The 16,167-nt window shown below is 35.3% G+C and overlaps 1 protein-coding gene across 1 annotated transcript in view; it reads right to left on the reverse strand.

The window, feature by feature from the left end:
• Positions 1–417: 417 nt before the first annotated feature.
• LOC128307259 (homeobox protein B-H1-like) overlaps positions 418–16,167 on the reverse strand; it is a 39,788-nt gene continuing 24,038 nt past the window's right edge. The window contains exons 2-3 of the mRNA XM_053045019.1: positions 8,456–8,687; positions 418–1,027 (exon numbers count right to left, since the gene is read on the reverse strand). Coding sequence (XP_052900979.1) covers positions 418–1,027; positions 8,456–8,687 — 842 coding nt within the window. The remainder of the gene's footprint in view (positions 1,028–8,455; positions 8,688–16,167) is intronic.

Raw genomic sequence — 16,167 nt, forward strand, 5'->3', positions numbered from 1 at the left:
ATGTGCTCTGAAGATTGGCCAATATAAACGTCAGCTAATGTATTTTTAATCTCTTTTCACTTGTTGTAGAACGTTTACACATTCTTATAAAAATTATCCCAATTGAGGTAGTTTTAAATTCTCAGAAATCACCTTATTGTCTCACTTCTGAGTATATATCTCCCCTTAACCAATAAATTTTGCTCTTGATATATTTCGACAGTATTTAAGCCAAGGTATTGTTCAGAATAGAATAGCATTTTGCAACATCTGCTCTTTAATATATGAATTTCATCACAGACGTAGCTAAAATCTACTGTCTGTCTGTTTTTTTTTGCTAGCTAAGCGGACTAGCTTGACAACAGTGTTGATAATGGTTGGAGTTAGGAAGGCAAAAGTGACTTTTAACGCATTTTGGACCATTCATGCTTGAGCAATTCATACTTGAATGTTATCATCCTCATCATCACTATCGGGTGGGTTGCTTTCAGATTGTCCTGGTGGACTACCTGGATTAAGCATTGGGCTAGGACTCTGTCTAGTTTGGCTACTCAGACTGTGGCTGCTACTGCTGGTAAGGGAATTGACATTGCTAATATCGAGTTGACTACCTCCTCCAGCATTTGAGCCACCATCGCGTCCTTGGTTCAGTCCAGCGCTGGGTGTTTGATGATGTTGCTGAAGCACTGATGTTCCCGCTTGTTGCCCACTGTTGGCTTGATAATAGCTGCTTAAAGTTGAGAGTGAACTGGAGGCAGATAAATGAGGAAATGGACCACTTGGACCCGGAATGGAATTTAGCGTTCCAATAGCTGGCACGCCAGGATAAATACGGTAGGGTAAAGGTTTCTGAAGAGCTGCAGCTGCTGCGGCATGTCTATAGTATGCATCAACCGCGCTTTGTGGAGTTCCTGGAGGCCCAGAAGGGGTGGGGTAAGGCCATCCCCCGATGTAGGGTGGTCCACCATACAATCGTTGGAATGCAGCGTAATTGCCAGCTTCTGCTAATAATTCTAACCCCACTGCAGTTTGTCTCTTCCATTTGGTCCTGAAATCGAAAAAAAAAATTGGGGTTTGTCAATTGATTAAAATTTATTTCTTTTAGTCTGTCTATCTAAACGAACTATTTTTATAAATTTATTAATGGAGATTGAACTGACTTGCAATAATTATATAAAATGTTATTGCAATTGTTGTTATTGTTATTTAGTGACACAACAACCAAAAAAAGGTTCCGGCTTGCCATTTCATGTTTATATTAACTTAATTTACGGTGATTAATCCGAATGGGATTTTGTACATATTGTGTAAAATCAAATACATCACCGGCCCCCAAATCAATACATACAATCGAAATAGTTTATAAAATGATTCTTAACAGTTTTATAGATTTATTTTGCACTGTGAATTAATGAATGTATGTCAAGGTAGCTAAGATTCTGATTTGCCTTATTTTGCAAACAAGAACGATTTTTTGCAAAAAATTACACAGCTTCAGTCTCAGAACTGCAACGGACAGCATTCCGCAACAAGTACTACGAAGTTGATTGTGGGATTATTTTAAACATTATTTTAGAATTCTACATCTAGAATTTTAGAAATCTCCCAATGAATTATACTAAATTATACCAATCCTCAATGAATCTTAAAACAATGCGAGAATAGTTAGAGTTTAAGTGCAAAACACAACTGTCTATTTATTTTCAACCAAGAATTAAACAAATAAACGATGTCAATTTTGTGATATGATATTTCACTTTGTTAACTAAAAGAAACAGGGAAACCCGTCCGTCCATGCAATGAAGCCATACAAATGTAATACGTGTGATTTTCAATAGCAATTTAAAGAGCAATGTCATGGTAACAGAAAACCATCGTTAAACATCAAGTAATATGATAGCATCACCAGTAATCGTAAACTGACCTTGTTCATGAACATCCTGATATTTGACACTTAATTACTTAATTTACTCAATATTAATATCAATCGAGCTGGGCAGGCAAATCTCTTTAGCAAATGCAAAGTGAAATTCGTGGTCTTGCCGTTCTTTCGATAATAGTATTGTAATGAATTGTAAAGTCATTTAAAGTAATGTCATAATAAATATTATAATTGCTTCTGCTGAACCTCGTTGCTTGTCATTGCTACTTGCTTATAACCGGTATTTAAACTCAGAGTAAATTCTAATTTATACCGGGAGTCTACAACTTTTATATTATTCATTCACGTCGGCTGGTGAGAGACAACAAAAACAGATTGTAGATCGTTATTGTAACTGTGCTGTCAACACATACGCAACGTGCTCAGGGCTCATACACACGAGTATAAACGTTATGGCGAATTTGAATGGGGTCCATAATTTCTGAAATGTGTGTGGGAGTATGATTCAAGAATAGTTTTCATAGATCCCATAGAAAAGGTCCGGTTTTTAATATAAAAAAATACGTATTCTGGGAAAACTATAAAAAAATTATTTATTATTTCTATCTAAACATTTCTCCCATTTCTCAGGCGTGAAGTGAATCCCATTCCAATAAAACTGTTTGGGCTTCGATGAAAACCATTCGCCGACCCATCTTCTTTGGACATCTTCATGATCGTAGAAGCGTTGCTTTGAAAGTGCATGGCCCATAGAAGCAAACAGGTGCTAATCTGAAGGAGCCAGGTCTGAGGAGTAAGGCGGGTGTGATAGAATCTCCCAGTTGAATTTTTTTATGGTCTCCTCAACCATAGCCGAGGACTTTAGCCTCGTGTTCCGGAGCATTGTCATGTTGCTATATGACTTTACCGTGCCTTCGGTCTTTTGCGGTCTTTTTTCCTTCAATGCAGAATTCAAATTCATTATTTGTTGTTGGTAACGAGTAGTATTTACCGTTTCACTCGGTTTTAATAGTTCGTGGTACACAACACCCTCTTGGTTCCACCACACACAGAGCATCGTCTTTCGGCCGAAACGATTGGGTCTTGTTCCGAATGGGGCGACTTCACTAGGTGAAAGCCTTGGAATTTTTACGCCTAGGATTCTCTACATAAATTCACTTTTCATCGCCAGTGACTATTCTGATGCAAAAATAATGACTTCCCGTTAAAAAATTGACAAATGATGACCGTTGAAGATGCATTTCACAAACGACTTTTCGATGCTCCAACTGCCTATCGGTCAACTTATGGGGAACCCAATTCCCAAGCCTCTGTATCTTGCCCGTGAATTTGAATCGTTGACAAATCGCAACTTACATCACACTCAATGCTTCCGCCAACTATTGTTGAGTTTAACTAGGGTGTGCATTCAACAACTCTTGCAATTCCGCGTCATCAAACTTTTTCCTGGATGGTCCTTGCCCTTGAGATCAAAATCATCACTCTTGAATTGCCGAAACCACTAGTCACATGTTCACAGATGGGGTATATATTAACAACATGTACATAACAAAAGCAATAACAACATGTACATGAGCATATATATATATATATGTATATATATATATATATATATATATATATATATATATATATATATATATATATATATATATATATATATACATATACTTACTACTTTTAAAACTACTTTATAAACTACTTTTTTCATCGCGTCAAACACGCTTACGATGTTTCACTGAATTTTATTGCGGTAAAAGATTGTTTGTTACAGTAACGAATGAATTTCATTACAGCGATGTGTTGAAGCACAAATGAAGGGTTCAATTGTATTGCTGTTAAACTTTCAAACTCAAGCCATACTAAACCGATATATTACAATTAATCTTGCAATGAACGATGTTCACCACGGAAGCAGCTATGTTTTTTTTTATTTAACCCGTTTTCTCAGCTCTTGAAAAATCTCATCATTACAATCATAATTGTTGCTAGAGGAAGGAAAAATTGCTGCATGACTGTGAGAAAACCAGATGTTGATGTGATGGAGTGACGGAGAATAACAATTTAATTACCTGAGTTCGGCTTTACTTTAAAAAGCATCATCTTAACACAATAGATACAGCATAAGGAAGATCACATCAACGAGACCAATAGTTAGTAATTGTAAGGTACGTTGCCTCATTACTGATTTGAATTTGATTTATAATTACTTTTCACGCTCTCTGTGTACAATTGCGCTACCGCATATCATATATGGATCGTATGCTTACTGTGAATATGTAATAAATAAATCTATATTTCTATTCGCTATTTTTAATGATATCACGATTTTTTTAATATTTACTAATAACTAAATTGATTTACAAACAAATAATAATTGATCGCTCATTCTCTACACCTCCTCTACAATATCGCAGTCGACCCGATGCCATCGCTTACTCATACTGGAACAGAGTAATTAATGTATGCAAAAAGTATGTAAAAGGCTTGAGAATAATCCATTATCATTGAAGTTTGTAGAAACATTGGAGATTGTTCATGTTTATATTCGCAAACATACTGCGCCCTATCATCATCTACATTTTACTGCGATGATGAATAACAATAAAAACGAAGAAACCCTAGTACCGCTGCAAATCGTATGAAGAATGTAAGGTGAAATTAATGATAGTGAACAAATAAGAATAAAGCGAAAGAGAGAAACACGTTCACACAGATAAACAAATTATGCACAATTAGGTGTTTCATTTCATGACCTCTTGCATATCCCCCTTCAACGAACGTTTACCCAAAGTAAAAAGAGGGGTGAATAAATTGAGCGTTGTAGCAAAAATCATGCGCATGTATTTGTGAACATGAAACCGAATTACATTCCAAGCAAGATATATATATATATATATATATATATATATATATATATATACATATATATATATATATATATATAAATATATATATATATGTATATATATATATATACATATATATATACATATATATATATATATATATATATATATATATATATATATATATATATATATATATATATATATATATATATATATATATATATATATTCAGAGATATACAGAGATCTACATTTACGTATATTGAGATGTATGTATAAAATGTTTATGTATATGCATATCTATATGTAACATAGATAACATATATCATAAAACATGTACATGTAATATCGATATACAACATATAGTACATTGCATATATATGCAGAGAGACATGTATACATGTATTTTCATCAAGCGGTCCCAAAATATCATTTTGCCATCATATGAATCGCCGCTTCATTTTTTTCTAAAGATCGTTTTTAATGATCAAGTGAAAGATCATTGATAAGAAAGCGAAAATTGCTTTTAAAAGAATTCTACTCCTGCTTCCTAGGTCTGGCCGGAAGAGGTCTAATGAAAGACGAAACATGATTATCGATATGCGAAAAAAATAAAGACCATCCATCAGCTCGCCGTAGGTCGGCCCTGGATAATTTACTCGATGTCGTACTCTGTAAAGCAGCCTCATCTTGGCTGTAATTAACAACGATTTGGCACCAATCACAAAGATTTCAAGGCCTTACTCAACCTTCCGACATCGGATTCGTAAGGCTAGGTAGCAGCCTGGTCAGTCAGATTCTGGCGCCACTTAGCACAGACAAGACCTTTCAGCTTCTGTAGCTTCTTTTGCTTGAGGGGGTGTACTTCCTTCTTTGAGCCTCCGACGGCGCCGGAAACTGACTCGGCATAATCCCGTTCGGCTAGTCGGCAGTGTTCTCAATTGGTAAACATCGCCACTCAAGTTCTCTCTCTACGTCATACAACGGAACTGCTGATTGCTTTTTACTGAATCATTCTCTAATTATACGTGCCTTCCATTTCAAACTATTAGGCCTTTCTGGCGGCAGAGACAAGGCATTGGTGTCCATTAAAGCCAGCACTGAAATTTCGTGGTTTTGGTTTTTTTTTTTAAATTTTGTATCAATTTTATAATCTTCAATAATAGCAATGCATGGTTTTTTTACGTTGGGATTTTTTTTAAATTTTATCTGTTGCAAAAATATGTCTCGCGTTTACCTAATAGTTTAATCATGTCGGAAATATATTTTGTTCTCTGTCTCTATGTTTATATTCGTTCATTCATATTAAAAGGGCATCAAAAACTAGAATGTGAAGCAACGAATATCATAACGCTCACCTTTTAATTTCAACCTATTCTTCTTTTCACCTATCCTCAACATCCCATAATCATTCAATTTTTCTGTATCTAGTTACTAGTAGTGACGAAAGGTATTCAAAACAAAAAAGATAAACCTCACTGTTTTCAGTTCAGTGCCAGCATCATATAAATCGGGTCTTTGAAGCCTTTAACCAGACCCGGAAACATGATTAGTCGGCATATTTTCTTTAAGCTGGTTATCATACCGTGTTTGATCTTTCCAACTGACACTTTGGGAGGCTAACTCCCATTAAAAGTAGCTGATTCATTTCATTTACTTTGGAGAACCGCTTCTTTCTTCCCTCCATTGAGCATTACTTAAGCTTCCACACCCGCTAGGTAGGTGAGTTTAGATTGATCTAATTTAAAACCGATGTTCTTCCTTTGTGTGTTTGTCTTTCATTCAATGTGAACAACTAGTTTATTGATTCTAATTTGACTTATTCAATACGTTGATTCGAAACATGTATTCTAACGACAGGTATATGAGACAAATGTTTTATTTAATGTGAACGAACAAATGAGCTATACGCTCTTTCTAATAAAAACAACCAAATAACTGTGGTGGTATATCAAAATACCCGGCATATGAATATTCACATATAAACATGAACATGTTTGTGGAAGAAATTCTATTCATTTGGTAAGTTGAATAGGAAAAGACTTTAATGCCATGTAAATTTATTGTAATGGTCGCATAAAGAGACCGACCAAAGCTTTACCTGACAACATTCAGAATTGATATCAAATATTGATTGCTGCAACAAGAACCAAACATGACGTAGCTGGTAGCGAGGCAGCTCACTCACACGACTGGGCTGCCAAATTCCATCCGGATCAATTATGGTGTAACCTGGTAGGTCATTACATCAAGAAGAAGAAGAATAAAACGAATGGACCAGGTGGCTACAAAATTTTAAGTTTCATGCTTGAAGTTGATGCTTCGATAGTTGAGTTAAAAAAAATAAAAATAAAGATCAATCAATAAGAAGTACTCGACCCCCTTTATATCTTAATTGCAATTGTTCCACTTTACTTAGCAGAACAGACATATCGAAATTTATCGGGATGTTGGAAATAAAATTGAACTTGAAGACTATCTTTTTTTTGCATTAATACTTCAGAAAATATTCGTACAATGCAAAAAACTAGAACAAAGAATCATACAACATTTATGTTGAGTATGTTGAGTATGTAAAAGTAGTGTTGAGTATGTAAAAAGTATGAAAGAACAATTGTTTAAAGTTTTCAGCAATTCGTGAAACATGTATCTCATAGTAGTACATTCCTGTTGGTATTTTGGAATACAGCATAGTGCTGCTTAGAGCATTTATGCGCTGACGTAAAACACCATTTTTCCAGTTAGAAACAGTTTCACCAGTATGCAGTTGATTTGGAACCCACACAGCAAGAATTGACTATGAAGCTGCTTGACAAACATAAGACATCTTCTTCTTTCTTTATTCAAAAGTTTACATATTCGTACATTTCGATTGAATTTGTTTTGCATTTTCTTCAAGGTCAAGCCATCAAGAATATTTGATCATATTTTCAGATATTTTAGATTCATATTTCAGTACTCAATATTAAAATTAGTTTTTCTCTAAATAACGTGTTGGATAACGTTTGGTTCGATTTGTCCAGAATGTCGCAGAGACCTGTCCATCGAATGATTTGATATTTTGTTTAGATGTTTTTGCCACAATTCCCTTATACTAGTACAAACTGATGCATGTTTTAATCGATGTCTCTTTGTTTTATTGGCTAAATAGTGACAAATTATTGGTCGCAAATCGGATTTTCAACATTAAACGTTTGCCAATTTAACGTAAATTTCAAATGTATCACTGTTTACAACTATTTGATTCGAGTGTATTCTTTCTTACAAAATTTCAATAACACAAAACCATTGAATTATCATAAAACCATTTCAAATCTTTAGTTTTTTTTTATTTTGATGGCTTTTGACGAAATGCCATTGAATTCCATAAACCCGGATTTGTTTATAGCATTATCACTATCAACCTCAACGTTTATCTTATTCGCTTGCGCGATTCAATAAGTTAGACACGCCATATCCTATATTTCGCTAAACCATGTAAGTACGCCTTTTACAACATGCTTTATATGGGATAAAAATTCCCAAACCCACAAACTCGTACGGCGGACGGGCTATCATATAATTTGTCGTCGGTTGTAGAAAGAACAACTTTAAGATTCCAGCAACCTTAATAATGCGGATAGTAAATTGATTTGGAATTAGTGCCTTCATTTGTTTGGTTCAAAGGCATTTAAAAATATTATAAAATGTTATTATAAATAAACAATAAGAAATACTTCTTCAGTCTTATCCTAAAAACTCACCTTCGGTTTTGATACCACGTTTTCACTTGCGTATCGCTCAGCCCGAGCTTATTAGCTAATTCCATTCGATCTTGCACGCTGAGATATTTTTGTCTTTCAAAACTTTTTTCAAGTGTTTGTAGCTGATGATCGGTAAAGGCGGTGCGAGCTTTGCGTTGCTTTTTACTCAGACCAGAGGAAGTGTTAAGTCCAAGACCGTTTTTAATACTATTGCCATCCTCGTCTTTTCCACCTTTAAACAATAAAGAGTAAAAAGAAAACAAATAAATATATTCCTATATTAACTAAAATACTAAAAGAGAATACAAAATTACTATGTATGTAAATGTGTATAAGGCATCATATGCAAACAGTTAAATTAATAATGCTTATTAAGTTATTTGAAATTATTGCATTGTACTTCGATTGTTTATTTTCTTCGCGATAAGAAAACATCTAAAAGACCTAAAACTAGTAACCAAGATTAATGCGTCGGTTATAATAAGTTGCATATTTTAAAAGAGAAAAAATATAAGTGATCGAAATATCACCATAACATGTTTTGACATTGTTCATGATTTTTTTTTTCAAAATCATACTCCAAGAATGAAGAGGGATCAAGAGGGATCACTTCAGATCAGCACTTGTGATGTTTTTTTTTTCAAAAGTAGCGGTACATTCAAAGGTAGGTAGATCGTAGCGGTTGGAAACCCTAAAACTGTCATCAATGAATTCCATGTGTAAAGTGTTTAATGCTTGTAATATTATACTTAGTTTCCTTCATATTTTTTTCAATTTGAAACAAATTAATATTTTTTATTAATCTTGTCCGTATCGCATATCATTAAAATAAAAAATGTCAATGAAACAAATGATACATTTACTCACAGTCTCATACATTTAACAACGGCAAAACAAGTATTTATAAATCACAAGGTATATTTAAAACTTTGATGTTGCTCTGATTGTTGATATTACCTGTTGTTGATGGTTGTAACAATTTTACAACATTAACGTAAGTGTAACACATATGAATTTTTAGAATTTTGTTTTTTGTTAACTACTGTTATAAGGTAATGAAACACAGGGTTGAAAATTTTAAGAAACAGACATGCATGCTGTTGAAAGAACTGAACAAATTACGACAAATTAAGAGTTATAAAAAATAAGAAATCTTCTTAGATTGGTCATAATAAAAAGGCAAATGGGAATAAAGTAATCGGCGATACAACTTTATAGGAATCGGAGCAGACAGGGCTACGTACGGCAGATATCCTTCGACTGGAATGGGATATCAATTATGTGAGAAGTCGTAATGACGTTGCAATTTGTTCCCCCTCTGTTTCCCTCCGTGCAGGTACGTTATCCATTTCATGGCATATGATCCCTTCTTCTGTTTCATTATCGTACGTAATTCAAAATCGGAACCATAACTTCACCACCATTCCCGGGGTGCTCTTAATTATGCTTTTAAATATTTATAACAATAATAACAATCAACCATCAAAACGCGCCAGGAGGTAAGCGGCTACGTTAACGCTCTTGTAGCCGCTGCTGTTCAACGCTGCCTCTGCTGCTTCTAGCGTTTGTTGCCATTGTTCTCGATCACAAGAGTTACCAAAGAGAAACTATTGTTAAAGTTGAATTGGGACATTTAAAAATCTATTAGACTGCATTACATCAGCAAAATTACGGCTTCGATTGGTAAGCTAACTCTTATTTCCTTTTCAAATCATCGAAAACACACACTCGCATTGGGAGGAAACACAAGCTTATGGGGAAGAACTTGGGCTTCCGGAAGAGATGCATTGTTGTCGCGATTCTGGCAATATTCAACCTGAGCGCAGGAAATGGCGCCGAAATCGTTAGTGTATATGTAGCTTGATTGCACAGAATAGCAAGAATTTGGTACGTATACCTATAACTTTTTGGAATATGGAGGTTTCAAAAAAACTTGTTGAAAAAAGGCGCTGCGATTCGCACGTTTCCGGTAAAAAGACACAAAGCTAAGTTGATGCAGTCAGTTTATTTCACACGTGAATATTACTTCTGCTACTTATGCTATTCCTGCAAAAATTCTATTGTTTGGCAGTAGGACAGGTTTGTGAATATATCTAAAGAATCTGAGAAAATCAAATCATGTGGGAATCGCCTGTGAGTGTCTATCGCCAATGAAAGATTAGGACGAGGAAAAACGTATGATTGCAGACTTGAGCATTTGAAGCGTACTTGTAGTTTACATTAGCTTAATTTCGAAATTGTACGCACTCTTTAGAGCCTCAATCAAAAGTTTCTTGTTACTGTACACTCCACATCCACAAATAATGTTTTTTTTTTTCATTTACACGGTTCATTACTCTTCTGCTTTATGAGCCCAACAACCTCAAGTCTGCAAAGTCTGTCATTTTTGGCTTTCTTTGACTTTATTTTACCATAGCTGGATAGTCAGTCTTGTGTACGATAGTCAGTCAGTGTGGGATTAGTCCGGATGGGATTTTGGATCGGTCCTTTCGTGTGAGATCCGGCGCTACTACCAAATATACCATCAGGCCTATCCAAAGATGGGCATAACCAGACATATTTTAACGAACATTATAGTCAGGTTTGTATAATAAGAACGGTTCCATGTACATCTATGTTATTTTTAACGCCTCTAGTAAATTTTTCTTTAGCTTTAGAGTATGAAAGGAATTATTTATGTGCTTAGGCATGTGTTTCATAAAAAATCCTTTCTTCAGAAATCGTAACAAATTAAAATATATCCCTTCGTACCACAACTAAACTGTTCGTTATGGTCTTTAAGGCTTAGATGTACATTGTATAGTACGTTGTTATTGTATTAGATGTACATTGTTATTGTATAAACCAGCACCAACTAATTTTCATTAACAGGCCAAATATAATCTTCAATATTTCTTGGTTAGTACGTTGGTAAGTTCAGTGCAAAAACAAATTGCTACAATTCGGGGCTCCCTTAAGGTCATAAAATTTATTCTTAAGCTACTTCAATTTTCAATATCTTCCTATTATAATGTTTGGGAAGCTCCTGGGAGCAAAGAGCCAAATTTAAAAATACGCATGGAATGAAATTCAAAGGGCCAAGATATCCGCAGCAATAAGAGCGGTATCCTGAAAATAAAAATATAAAAAATAAAGCTACCGGTGATTGAGGAGAATTATAATGGAATTTCTTAGAAGTCGATATACATGTCACTATATATGCATTTTAAACAACCTACAAATCACTCCTGCCAAGGCTACTGAACGTTTCGCATATTATGAAAGAAACATTAAAATATTTGCGCCGATTAAAACTTGATTATGCAAATCCTGACAGCTCACAATATAACCGAAATATCAGAAAATGTCACCAAACCTTTTTTTGTAACTAGTAGATCGTCAAGTTGGGGTTCCCGGTGGTGTATTGGTAGCGGCGCCAGTGTTCACGACACCACAGGGCCTGTAGCAATTCCCATCCGGACCAATCCCCCGTAGCAAGTACTGACTATCCAGATACGTGGTAAAATTAAGCATAGTAAGCCCGAAATGGCAGGTATGATCTACAAGGTCGTTATTACAAGAAGCGAGAGACCTCCGGAGGTTGTTGTGCTGATGAAGACGAAGATCGTTAAGAAGGACCTACTTATTACTAAATCATCGTGTTTCCATCGTCCCATGCTCTTTTACAACTGCATTCTATTAAAAGCTTTTTTTTGTTTTTCTTACGGTTTTGTTTCATTTTACACACGACAAGACCGACATGAAATACCATCCGGACGGTTCCCCCGTAGCACGAACTGACTAAGTGTATACGGCTAAGTGTTCAAATTACTCGATACGGTTTGGTCGTTCTAACGCAAGAAAAAGGGTTATTTTTAAAGAAAAGTATTCATTGAAAATACTAATAGATTAGTTAAATCTCTGATGCGATTCTGATCCGATGCTTCATGTTGGTCCCATCTTGGATAAAAAAAGAACACTACGCGAGGCATCATTTTCAGACATTCAAGTACGGTAATAAGACGTGTACGGAATTTCAAGTACCCAAGTTCTGATATTGGTAAATCGTTGCAAACATCTGAAAATATTTTAATTCTTATTGAAAATCTACCTCCTCACCTAATTTTGTTCTTCATTCGCCGCTAGACCGCTAATAACTGTGGTTTATGAAATTTCGTGCAAGCAAATCGTGTAAAACCACGCGTAAGTGGAACAGATTCACCCCGATCAAACATCATTGTGTTGTATATTGAATTATCAGTGCTCGTAAGTATGCATTAACTAGTTTTTGGATAATAAGTAATTAGGATGCAGGTTTGAAAACTTTACGGGCAAGGTACCGACACTAGTCGTCGCCGGATGAGTAATGATTTTAAATACACATTACTTTACCCTAGGCATGCGCACCCGTGGTCAACCTAGCAATGAGCAGTCGAGACTCTAAATTCATTTGTAGTCACACTTGTGTTGTGCACTTGTAGCCACAAATTGTTTTTTACGCATAGGAACTGCTCTCATTCTAGATTGCTAACATTCCTCTATGCGTAATAGTGTTGTGACGCTGCCGATTTACTCTGTTTGCTCAGTGTTTTCGTTTTAGCTTCTGTCTACATTCTTCGTCGAACCAACTTGATCCGATGTTGCTTCGTTGCTACGAGAGAGAGAGAGTATATTTTACACATATTAGCATAATAGTTTTGAACCCCTCCCAGCAGTCTCTCGTGACTATACATGTAGTTACTGATTGCAGAGAATCATCTAGAATGGTTTCGAAAGCCCGTTGCCCAAATTACAGTCCCTAAGAAAGTTGGCATAAAACGAACCCTATTTATTCCGTCGGTGGTTCTTCTATGCATTCGACTGGTGTGACTGCCGTCGGAGACAACACGTGATCGATTTGGTTGAACAATAAAACATTTTAGGATTACCAGTGCGGTTTGATAGCTCCTTTGATGTATTATTGTCACTAATTTGAACAAAAAAACAAAAATAAAAAATGTCACCAAATAATCAGGAAACGATTGATTCGATTGAAACCAATATACAGTTCTAGTATAGTGTGTATCTCACACAAGCAGATAATCAATGCGTTCATGTGCCATTACAATTTGTTTTCCTAAACAACCAAACTGTCAACATGCTTGGTTAATTCGCCCAACTGCCAAAAACAATCCTTTAACCAATACACCGTGTAAACAAGCCAACTGTAGGGGTAAGCCAATTCTGCAATTTTCGAAAAATTTGCAAAAATTCCCGTAAATAAAAAAAAATTCATGCACTTTTTTCAACGCCTCCATCTAGAACCGAAACATGGAACAACAATCAATGTCCGTTTGAATTATGTATATAGTATTGATTGCCGGCTAAATTTGTATGTGTGCATGTAAAATAGTGATGTTTCATATTTTATGATCATAAGATTAGCAGAAGACGGAAATAAATTTCACACTTCTTGCGAATTAAAAGCTTCGTCCGAGGGAAGCAACAAGAAAGAACTTTCGAAGAAAGAAAACAACCATGACTACATAATCAATAAAACTGATTACGCAAAATGTTGTCGGCTTTATTTGGGTTCTCCACAAAACGAGTTTTTCCCTTTATCTTTGGCATTGTGCGAATCCTTCTAAATTCCCTTGCTATACGTGTTGTTTTGATTCTTATTCAAGCGAGCACAGAATAGTTTTATCAGCAAATCATTGAGTGTACAGGAAATTAATTTTCATTAATAAAACAGAGCAAGGGGTATTGATTTGCAGCTTTATCGTCTTTTTATTTTTCCAGCATGTGCTATACCTAGAAAGAAAAATCAAGTAGTCCCAGACTGGCTTAAATCGAATTTTGCGCGTGGGTCAAATCTGTATAAAACATTTTGTTTATATTTCAACACGATAAAGCCGGGTACGTAAAATTTGCTCGTAACGCAATAAACAATTTGGGTTTTTTTGGGAAAACTGCAATACAAGTAATATAGTTCAAATTCAATACATTACTAAACCTGTTCTAATTAATCTACATCCCTTCCGCAAGATGTTCTTTTTTTCCCTGTCTTTCGTACATCTAATTGTTGTGATGTTAAATTTGAAAGGCCATATATCTGCGAATCCTTGTGTATCAGATTATCAGAAAGAACTCAGAACAGTGATTCATGTTTTTCACGAGGCAAGCGCATATTAAAAGATGCATGTAGGTCGACTCGGTGATACTTGTGCTGCCGGTACCGGATTCTCACACGACAGGAATAATTATCTATCAACGTGCTATAAATAATTTTACGAAGCCTTTCTTGGCTCGAATGTCTTGAAAACAGAAGAAGAGCTGAAAAAATATTAGTAGATTATAACTGAGATTCATGCTATATTTTGAGAAGGACCTGTGGTCGAGGACAAAGAAATACAGTGGACAAAATTTAGCTGTATAACAATAAAGAAGAAACCTAATAAATAAGAATAAAGCTCCGAGAATCCAAGTTCATTTAACAAATTAATTATACCTCACATTTTTGTTATTTAGTAACAGAATAACTTTGGACTGTGCTATTAACAGTCAATACCCGAGACACCGTGCATATTGCGTTCTGTACATCTCAAATATAGACGTTACTCGAGTTTCCTTTCAAACATCGTTTATATGATGTATAAAGGGATTAAATATTTGATGGTTTATTTTTAGGCTGATTAAAATATATTTACGTTTATATGAATCCTCAGAGATTCATGAATCCCTTCAGAAACATAAGTGGTATGATTTTTTTTCCGAAAATCATAACAAAAACATGACAACAAATATGTTTTCAAAGAGGTTCATGGAATTCTGAGGATTCATGATTTCACGGATGCATAAATCTCGAGGATACATGAATCTTCGGAATAGAGATTCAGATTCATTCATTCAGATTCATGAATCTGAATCTGAATTACCCAACACAACTGGACTTCGTCGTAAGCGTAACGACGAAAACAATCATCTTCCGTCATCGTCTTCCGATCAACGACAGTCCGAAGAATAATGAAAGGGCCATTCTTCGTATATCGCGATTTTCACCAGCTAATTAAAGCCGAATGAGGCAGCTCGTATATGGGGTTTACAATTTGTTCCGGATTTTAAGCCATATGAAACGTTTTTGATTTATTGATCGCTATAAATTCCTTTCTGATAAAAGGGTAAACGTTCTCAGAGGGGTGGACAACTGGGTGCACTTCAGAACATTGCCATCACCAGTAGTTTACCTCGAATTTTGTGAACAAATGTATTTCGTAAATAAAGTAAGATCTATAAACCCAGGTGTTTGTACCCAACTAGAAGTAGTGTGCTATAAAATTTTGTAAACAGTATTGGATGAAACTTTTAAGCAAGATCCAAGGGATTTATGATTTATGATTTATGAACATTTTATATTTGCATTTAGCATTTAAATTTAGCACTTATTCTGTTGGCAGTACAGTAGCGAAACCCCACAGATACGGGAATGGATCCCAACCTTCTAAAAAGATAACATAGGCTCTCCATTCCCTACTCCTACCCAATTCGTCCACGGGGTACAAAACGGTAACATGTCTCTCTATCTGAGCTTTCTATTGTACTGGCTTCCTACAGGACTCTAAACAACTGATAAGCGTATGTCCTCCGACGAGACTAGTGTTTGTGGAAGAGACCTTCAAGCCATTCTCAATAGTCGCCATTCTCAATAGCCATTCTCCAAGCCATTCTCAATAGTCGAATCGAATCGGAAAAAC

This window comes from Anopheles moucheti, chromosome X, assembly GCF_943734755.1.
Source record: "Anopheles moucheti chromosome X, idAnoMoucSN_F20_07, whole genome shotgun sequence".
Taxonomy (NCBI): Eukaryota; Metazoa; Arthropoda; class Insecta; order Diptera; family Culicidae; genus Anopheles; species Anopheles moucheti.